This window comes from Pediculus humanus, genomic scaffold (assembly GCF_000006295.1).
Source record: "Pediculus humanus corporis 1103172107775 genomic scaffold, whole genome shotgun sequence".
Lineage (NCBI taxonomy): Eukaryota > Metazoa > Arthropoda > Insecta > Psocodea > Pediculidae > Pediculus > Pediculus humanus.
Genome location: NW_002987371.1, coordinates 271,743 through 282,161, shown reverse-complemented (window position 1 = coordinate 282,161; position 10,419 = coordinate 271,743). Strand labels below are relative to the sequence as shown.

General features: G+C 27.8%; 1 protein-coding gene across 1 annotated transcript; it reads left to right on the top strand.

Moving 5' to 3' along the window:
• Positions 1-7,819: 7,819 nt before the first annotated feature.
• Positions 7,820-8,390, top strand: Phum_PHUM359920 (Homeobox protein GBX-1, putative; the record flags this gene model as incomplete). Its single annotated transcript, XM_002427975.1, has 2 exons — positions 7,820-7,829; positions 8,044-8,390. 2 exons carry the CDS (start codon positions 7,820-7,822, stop codon positions 8,388-8,390), a joined length of 357 nt encoding a protein of 118 aa, XP_002428020.1.
• Positions 8,391-10,419: the final 2,029 nt, after the last annotated feature.

Sequence of the window (10,419 nt, the reverse complement as noted above, 5' to 3'; positions counted from 1 at the left end):
GTTTTTTTTTTTTTTTTCGAAAACTTTTTAATATTTTTCGTTTTAACTTTTTTTTGTTTTTTTTTTTTTTTTGTTTTTTTTGGAATATGATTTGATTTATTTTTTTTTTAAATTTAATAATTTTTATTATTATTAAATTATTTAATAAGATTAATTACACGATAACTAGTGCCACTTTTTTTTAAAATCATTATTACGCGAATCGACCGTTAAAAACAAAAAAAAATCGTAAAAAACGCGAAATTTATTACATTTTAAGAGCGAGTTTAACAAAAAAAAAATTTTTTTTTTCTTATTAAATTCCGGGGGGGAGGGGAAGGTATACCTGTTAGGTACTCACTCTAATCAGGACCCTTACGAAAATGGGGATCCTAAACATGTCTGTAACGCGGTTGGAGGGAGAGAAATAATTCATCCACGTCATTAATTTACAACTTTTGTTTGTTATTTTTGATTTTCTAATACGTAGTTTTCGTAAATTCCCATTTTTTTTTTTTTTTTTGTAAAGTTGTCAACCTTGTAAATTTTTTTTTTTTTTTTTTAAATTAATTAAAATTCTCATCATTATTCTCATCATTATTATCATCATTATCATTTTCAAACTATAAATATTAAATAATCCTTAAATGTTTTTGTTTTTTTATTGATTTTTTTTTTTAAATTTCATTTTGTCTAATACCACGTTAAAAATTTTAAATTCATCGTTTCCGTTTCTGTTTCTGTTTTTTTTTTGAGGTTTTTTAAAAATCGTTTAATTGATTTCGTTGTTCGTCGTATTTATATATGATATTAATAATAATAATAAAAATTAAAAATAAAAAAAAATAATAATAGTAATAATTTGTGTTGGCATTAGATTTGATTGTCGGAGTCGGCGGTGGCGGCGGCGGCGGAAACGGCGGCGGTGCCGTTTGAAAAAACATTTTGAATCCGTCAAAAATAAAAAAAAATTTTTTTTTTTTTAATATCCATTGTTTTGGCAATTTTTGAATCGTTAAAACATAAAAAAAAAAAAATTAATTTTGGCACTAACAAGCAGAAGAGAAACAATAAAAAAAATTTTATTTTTGATTTAAATAATTTTTTCAAACGTGTTAATAATAATAATAATAATGATAATAATAATGATAATGATTATAAAAACAATTTCTTTTTGTTTTTATTATTTAATTTTTTAAATGTAACCCGTCAACATTAATAATAATAATAATATTAAAGCACCTGTTTAATATCATTAAAAACGCTGCTTTCCCCCTCTTACTTCCTCCCTCCCCCCCCTCTCTCTCTCTTTTAATTGTTATACTAAATCTGTATAGCATTGTGAAAAATTGTTAAATTTCGATTTCCCTTCTTTCCTCCTTTTACCTTCCCTTTCCCTCCCTCCCAATTATTTGTTTATAATTTTTTAAAAGTGGCTTTAATCACCGCCATTATCATCATCATTATCATTATCATCATCATCACAATCATCATGTCGGTAGGAATCATTCGTACCTTATTTAAAACGTCAGAATGTTTTTTTTTTAACGACCCTTTAAAACTTTAAGTTTTTTTTTTTTTTTTTTTTTATATCAGGCAGGCGGTTTTTGTACATACACACAGATACACACACGCACGCACACACGCACATACACACTCCATTAACAATTAAAAACCTTTTTAATCCTCGAAAAAAAGAAAAAAAAAACCGTAAAAACCACTTTATTGCCAATGAAGGATGTATAATTGGAAGGTAACAAAAAAAAAAAAAAAAGGTGGTCTGGACCCTCTCCTTCCCCCCCTCTTTCTCTCTTTCTATCCCCATCGGTCTGACCCCTCTCTCTTCCTCTCTTCTCTTCCCTTTATATGTCCTTGTGTGTGTGTCTCTCTTCTCTTCCCTTTTATATGTGCTTGGGTGTGTGTGTATCTCTCTTCTCTTTTTATATGTGAGCAAGTGTGTGTGTGTGTGTGTGTTTGTCTCTCTCTCTCTCTCTCTTTTTGCTACCTGTGTGTGCCTCTACCTCTCTCTCTCTCTCTTTCATGCACGATCTAAAATCTTTTCATCGTATGCGCCGAACAAGTTTTTTTTTTTTTTTTTTTTTTTTTTTTTGTTCATTCATGAAATCCTCCTCAAAACAAAATTCTTAGCCATATTTTAATGATGATTATTTATTATTATTATTATTATTTATTAATTCTAACGACGTCATAATATAATTAATTATTTACGCCATGATTTTTTTTTTTTTTGAAATCATAACCACCACCACCACCGCTACTTGTTGATCGCAGACGACATTTTTTTTAACTAAAGAAACGCGCCTAAAAAAAAATCGATCGAAGAAAAACTAATATTGATTATTGTCATTTTATATATGCTCTTATGCTATTCATTTCGTTTTGATTATATCATCATCATCATCATCATCATCATTTTTATTATTATTATTATTATTATTATTATTATTATTATTAAGGAATAATATATATATATAAAAATGTGAATGTAAAATTTTTAAAATTTATTTAAAGAGATATCGGGCGAGCATGCGTACGGAACACATGTCAGAAACGAAAAAAAAAAATTATTTTCGTCGTCGTGTCAGAAGAAATATTATTATTATTATTATTATTAAAAATTAATCGCGTCCGTTATTTTGATTTATTTATCGAATTACAAAAAAAAAAAAAAAAATTGAAGTGTCACCTATAAATTTAATTAAAATCAGGTTGATTATCATCGTGTATATCATCATACCGTCAATATGGCGTCTGTCTCCATATCTATATGTAATAATCATCGACGTTTATCATTATTATTATTATTATTATTATTATTTGTGTAAAAAAAAAAAAAAAACTTAATTAAAATTTTTACGAATGCCAAAAACGCAAACAACAACAACATAAAAACAGGATTTATTTCCGCCATTTTATAATAAATTATAAAAAATATTTTATTAATTCAATGCAATTTCCTCGATTTTTTTTCTTTCCAAATCCACGTTTTTAATTAATGACGTCACTTTCTTTTTTTTTTCTTATATAAATAATCGCGACACGGAAAATAAAAAAAAAATAAAAAAAGCAGAAGAAATTATTAAGAGTGCAAAAATCGAGTGCAAGGATTATTTATTAATCGACTAAAATTTTCCGACATTTTTCAAACAACAAATTCGAATTTTTTTTTTCCCTTTAATTTATTTATTTAATTCTCATTCAATCATTTATTCATTCATTCAATCATTCAATCAATCAATCAATCAATCGATCAATGTAATAAAAATTATTAAATCAACCGCGAATTATTAACGGACGAACGATTTCATTATTATTATTATTATAATTAAAGGCGTTGATAAAAATTTAATTTTTTTTTTTTTAAATAAAATCACACATGACTGGAGAAAAGTTTAAATAATAATAATAATAATAATAATGATAATAATAAGAAAACTGGAATCGAATTGAATCGGAAAAAAAAATTGTTATAATAATAATAATAAGAAGAAAATGATAAATGTTTGTGATGGTGGAAAGAAAAAGAGTTTTCTTTTCTCGATTTTTTTTTTTTTTTTAAATATTGAAAAGCTTTAAATAGAAACTCTGGAGAGAAAAAAAAACTGGAGAAAAAAAAGGTTTTTGGAATGAATTTCATTTCATTTAAAAAAAGTTTCATTCAATTCCTGATTCTAAAAAAAAAAAAACGGGGAAAAAAAAGAAAAAAAAAATTCTTTCAGAAAATTAAATTATTGTTATTTTATTCTAATGGCTTTGAAAATGGAATATTTTCCTCTTTCTCTCTCTCTCACTCTCGCTCCCTCTTTCTCTTTCTCTTTTTTTGATTGGAGGGGAAGGAAAAAGTGGTGGGGAAGGGAAGGAGAGAAAAGAAAAAGGAAACGCTCGAGGAGGAGGAAAACGAAATGTGGAGAGAAGAGGGGGCAAAGGAAAAAAAATTTCGAACAATCGAAAAGGGGAAAGTGAGGGTGGAGGAGGGGGAAGGGGGGAGTAAAAAGAGATTTAAGTTATTAGCGAATTGGAATGAGGGAAACGGGGGGAGAGAGAGGGGAAGTAATGAAAGATGTAAATAAAAAGCTAAAAGAGAGAGAGAGAGAAAGAGAGAGTAATTAGACTTTTTCCCGATTTGTTTTCCTTTTTTTCCTTTTTTCCTTTTTTTTGTTTGTTGTTAATAAAATGTTTTCCTTTTTTTTCCTCCTTTTTTTCCTTTTTTGATTTGATAAAATCCTTTTATTATCATCATCATCATTATCATTTTGTCGTCGTCATCATCCATATTTGTTTTATACATAAAAACGATATTAAAAATTATTCATTAAAATAAAAAAAAAAAAAAAAAAAAATTTTTGCTTAAATGAAAATTACGAAAGAGAGAGAGAAAGAGAGAAGAAGAGAAGGGAAGAGAGATAGAGGGGGGAGGGGGACCATTAATCTTGGGTAAAATGAGGAGAATTGCAACCTAAACTTTATTAGCTGTCATTTTCATTAAGCACCGCAAACATGCCATCATTCACGTCTCTCCTCATTTCCACCATCATCACCACCGCCACCACTTCTTAAAACACACACACTCTCTCTCTCTCTCTTTCTATCTTTTAAATAATAAATATAATTCCTTCTCTTTTCAATATACCGTTTTCTTCTTCCACCCACACACGGATTTTAACTTTTCCAATTGACTAAATTCAAAATGTGTTTTCCCGTTATGTTCGTCATTAACTTTCTCTCTCTCTCTCTCTCTTTCTCTCTCACATCTTCTTCTTTTATTTTCTTCCTTTATTTCTCCTTCTGAATTTTAAGCTATTAATTGAAAATTTCCCTATTTCTCTCTCTCTCTCTCTCTCTTTCTCTCTTTATATTTTGTAATCTATCATTTGCGGCGGTTGTTGAAATTTGAAATTTGCGACGGTTTTCCTCTCTTTTGAGAGAATGTACATCAAAATTTTCTAACTATTCGCTGTGTGTATGTGGGGAGGGGGTGAGGAGGGTGACGGTCGGAGATGGTTGGTTATTTACTCAAGAATTTTAGAGAGATATGCGTTGTAGAGAGAGAAAGAGAGAAAGAGAAAGATTATGTTGAGTAATAAATAATATTTCCTCTTCATATCCCATTCTCTCTCTCTCTCTCTCTCTCTCTCTCGTTATTAATTGTCCGATTTAAATTTTGGAAATAACGTTTTCCTAATAATTCCAGAAATATATTTCATACATGAAATATTTTCAAAATCGTAACACGGTAAATTTGTTTTTCGCCATGTTGATGACGATGATGGCGATGGCGATGATGATGACGACATGTCATTTCATTCTCTCTCTCTCTCTCTTTAAATATTTCACAAAATTGTTTTTTTTTTTTTTTTTTTTTTACTCTCTAATGCGTTTTATCACAAATGCATTTTCCAGTTCATTTTATCAATTGGTAGAATCATAATAAAATATGTGTGTCGTTGTATGAGAGGAATGCGTCGTAACGCACTCACGCACCACCCCCTAACCCCCACCCCTCACCCTCACCACCATCAGGAGCTACGTCATCATTTTTTTTCGCGTAAAAAACGATCGTTTCCGGTCATTATTATGGGAAAAGTAGAAAGAAAAAAATTTTTCAAACGATAAAACGGAAACGCATTTGCAAAACGATAAAAAAATTTGAAAATGACGTGGAAAAAGAAAAAAAAAAACGATCGTGTCAGGAAGAAACACGTAATAATAATAATAATAATTATAATAATAAAAAAAATAAAAAAAGGGAAAATTTTTTTTTCAATATTTGTTAATGTCGTCGACTTATTTTATTCGAATATATCTAAACGCAAATAATAATAATAATAATAATAATAATAATAATTGTTTAAATGTTATTTATTTTTAAAAAAACAGTCAGTGCCGTATATGGGAATAAATAATAAGCAATTTTACCCGATATGGTAATTAAAAAAAAAGTGTTGCTGAATGGACATTATAATTAATAAGAAGTTATTCTCGTATTTCTTTTTTTTTTTTTAAAAAAACAATCCAAAATTTCACATAAATATTATAATAATATATTTTGAATACCGATAAAAAAATTTTTCTTCGTCGCCATTTTTTTAAAAAAAAAAAAAAAACTTTATTTACGAATTTTAAATAATAATAATAATCAAATTTATTTCGATCGAATTAGGTAAACGAACGATTTGTTTTTTTTTTTTTTTTTTGCAAACGTCGATTGAGTTTTTAATCTCTCCCATCATTTTTTTTCGAATTTTTTTTTTATCGATAACTCGAGAACGAAAGGATCAATCAATCAATCGATCGATTAATTGATTTCGTATCGATCAATCTACGATTATTATTATTATTGTAAACGATAATAAAAACCCGAAATTTTTTTTTTGTTTTTATTTCTCCACCACCCCCCTCTCCGTTTTTCTCGGTTTATTTTTGGTTTTTCGTGTGTGTATAGACAAACGAGTTTTTATCTAAAGACACGTTCGTAATAAAGATGGCGATGGGAGGAAGTGATGAAAAAATTTTGGAAGAAAATGAAAAAGAAAAACAACAACAAAAGAGAATCGGAAGAATTCTTTGACAAAAAAAAAAAAGTAATTTTTTATACCAGACTGGAAAAAGAGAAAGAGAGAGTGAGTTAGAGAGAGATAAATGAAAGAAAAAAAACGTGTCACTAGATGAAAAAAAATTTTTCATTTGATTATTAGCCAGAATATTATTATTATTGTTTTTATTTTTTAAGAGAATCACCTGATTAGATTTTGTTTCATATTTTTTTATTTTTTCTTTTATGTAATTTGAATCTCTGACATTCTTTCCGAGCAAACGTTTGTTTGTTTGTTTGTTTGTACGTTTGTCAAAGCTTTTAAAAAACCTTTTGGAAACGATAAAATTACTCTTTTTTTTTGTTTTTTCGTCATCATCAATGAAATCGACATGTGTTGCCACGTTCTGTTGTTTTTTTTTGTTGTTTGTTGTTTGTTTTGTTTCGACAACAACGAACAAAATCAACAAAAACAAAAAAAACAATAACAACCAAAAGAAATACGTCGGCCAAAATAGATTTTAAATTACGTATAACGTGTCTTTTTTTTTCTTTTTCCACAAAAAAAAAAAACCGTCTCGAAAAATATTTTCCTCTCTCTTACTCTCTCTCTTTCCTTCCTCTTCCTTTCCCTCTCTTCCCTTTCTTTCACTCTCTCTCTCTTTTCACAAAGAATGAAAAAAATTATTATTCAATTTTAAATAAAATTTCCCGTTAAATAAATATTTTCATTCATTATATTATACACGTCAAAATATTTTTTTTTTTTTTAAAAAAAGTGTCATTAGAATTTTACTGTTTTCCTTTTCCTTCCCCCCTTCCCCCCTCTCTCTTCATCGATTTCGAAAGCTTTTCTTCGTCTCCGGAATAAAAATAAAAAAAAAATTTTCATTGTATTTTTTTTTTTTTAATTCATTCTCAATTCTTTAAAAATGGAGACAGAGAGAGAGAGAGGGGGGGGGGAATTTTTTTTTTTTATTGACTTTCAGGTAAATTTTCTTTTTTTCTTTTATTTATCAAATTCAACGGAATCCATTTTTATTATTTATTTTTTTCCAGAATTTTTATTTTTATCATCCGGCTTAAATTTTAACAAAAAAAAAAAAAAAAAAAAGAAAGAAAATAATTTTTTATTATTTTCTCTCTCTCTCTCTCTCTCTCTTTGTGTTCAATTTCCCACGTGTTTTTTTTTTTTTTAATTTAGAACTCGATTTTAAATCATTCTCATTATTATTATTATTATTATTATTATATGAATAAGACGAAATAACGACAAAATAATTCAAAATGGCGCAGAGTAAAATAAAAATTTTCGTTCGATGCCAAAAGTCGTTAAAAAAACAAATAATGGGACAATAATAATGATAATAATAATTTGAAGGAAGAAAAAATAAATTATTTTTGTAAATTATTATTATTATTATTATTATTAATTCATTGTGATGGATTGAATGATGATGATGATGATGATGAATATTTTTTAACGGTTTTTTTTGTTTTGGGATTTTCAGATGGGATGAACATGATGAAACCTGTTAAAAGGAAAAAGGAATCAATGGAAAAACACCATGGTCATTTAATAAATCAAACGTCCAACAGTTTGAGTTTGTTGAGCCCTCAGGATTTGGGTGGCGGGGGAACGATGAGTGATGGTGGACATAGTTCCGATAATACGGATTGTGAAAAGAAAAAGAAAAAAGCTCGGACGACATTTACCGGACGTCAAATATTCGAATTAGAAAAACAATTTGAAAATAAAAAATATTTATCGTCGTCGGAAAGAACGGAAATGGCTAAATTACTTCAAGTAACGGAAACTCAGGTGAGTTTGTTTTTCCATATTTTTCTTTCGAAATGACGTCATAACGTAACTCATTCACCGCCGCCTTACGTTAACGAAATTTTTATTCGCGAGAGTGCGCGCGCGCGAATTCATTCGAATCTTTTTATTTGTAAACAAACATACGAACGGACGAACGACAATTACCAGAGACGGAATAAAATAAAAATTATTATCATTATTATTATTATTATTATTTTCGAATGCTGCCACGACCAAAAACAGCTGGAAGTTAATGGATTACAACGATAAGAAATTTTTCGACCCTCGGGCTACGCATACTTACTTACTCACTCACTAAAAGCTCATAAATTTTTTTTTTTTTTTGAACCTTATAAATCCTGAAATTAAATTGATGTTTGTGACCCCCTTAAAAAAAAAAAAAAAAAAACTTTTTCGTTTTTATTATATTAATTTACGATTTATCTTACATTAGTCGTTGTTTAAATTACCCACGTTTATCTCCATTAAAAAAAAAAAAAATTTTTTTTTATTTTATTTCGAATAATTTCGGTAAAAATATTTCTTTTTTATAATAATAATAAAAATATATATATTTTAATTACTTAATTTCTTATAACACGTGACAATAATCTAATTCCACGTGCGTCGTCGTCGTTATTCCCCCACGTTTCGTCATCGATGACGCGAACGCGCGCACGCGCACTGTAGCCGCCATCTTTGTTTTAATAATAATTTTATTTATAATAATATTTTTGTTGTTGTTGTTGTTTCCGCTAATCGCGTACGTTTGTTTCTGTCGTTTCGGTTTTATCATTAAATTAAATTATTCCGCCGTTACGATCGACATTTGAAAATAATAATAATGATGATGATGATGATGATATTATTCACGTGTTAATTTATTACGGTGATTTACATTGGGAAAAAAAAAAAAGATATGAATCGATTTAAAAAATGTTCGGTTACATCATTTAAATAAATTAAAATAAATTTTTTCTTTTTTTAACATCCGTTCTCTCTCTCTCTCTCTCTCTCTCACTCTCACTACCTCTCACTCTCTCTCTCTTTTTTTAATAATTTTAAATAGATTTAAAGTTACCATTGTTTGCATATTATAAAAAAAAAAATTTATTCGAATTTATTTAAAAACGGTATCTCTCACTGACACGATAACCCTATTCTTATTCTTATTCTTCTTCTGCCACTTTATTTTTTTTTAAAAAATTAAATTAAAAAAATTATAACCGAAAAGAGAAAAAAGAGGAAAACGTTAATGGCTACACTTTTTTTTTTTTTTTTATTAATTTATAAGAGAAAAAAAATAAATATAAATATGCAGGAATGTTATTTTAGTTATTTTAGTTTTTAGTTTAAAAAAAAAGTGGTTTCAGATTTTATTTCCAATTCCACGTCAAATTTAATTATATTTTCTCACGGGGTAAATGGTAGAGGTAATACGAGTTGTGAGAGAGAGAAAGAGAGAGAGAGAGAGAGAGATTTTTTTTATATTTCTTATATTGAATATCCGACGTTTTGTTTCGAATCGGCGGGAAGGTTTTTAACAAAAAAAAAAAAAAAAAAAAAAATTTAAGTGGCAGCAGATTTTTTTTTATCTCTCTCTCTCTCTCTCTCTCTCTCCCTTATTTAATATAAATCCATGCCATTTTTTTTTTCTCACTTCGTGACATTAATTAATTTTTTTAAAAAAACGAATCAATCGAAAGGAAACGAAATTTTTGTTTTTTTTTTTTCCCCCGTTGAAATTTAAAACTCGTGTCTGTCTGTAAAAAGGTTTCCATTTTATTTCTCGCCGCCATTTAATAAATTTAGTTTTTAAAAGTTGGTAGCCTAATATTAATTGGTTTTATTTATTTATTTTTATTTTTTTTTTAATAGCCGACAACCCCGGAGATTTTTATTTTAAAAACGTTTTTTTTTTTTTTTTTTCACGTCGAGTCAATTATAAGTGGTAAAATAGGAAGAAGAAGAGACACCCTTAAAAACGTTTTTATGTTTTTATTTTATCTCTCTCTCTCTTTTTATCTATTTATCTATCTTTCTCTCTCTCTCTTTCCCCATTATC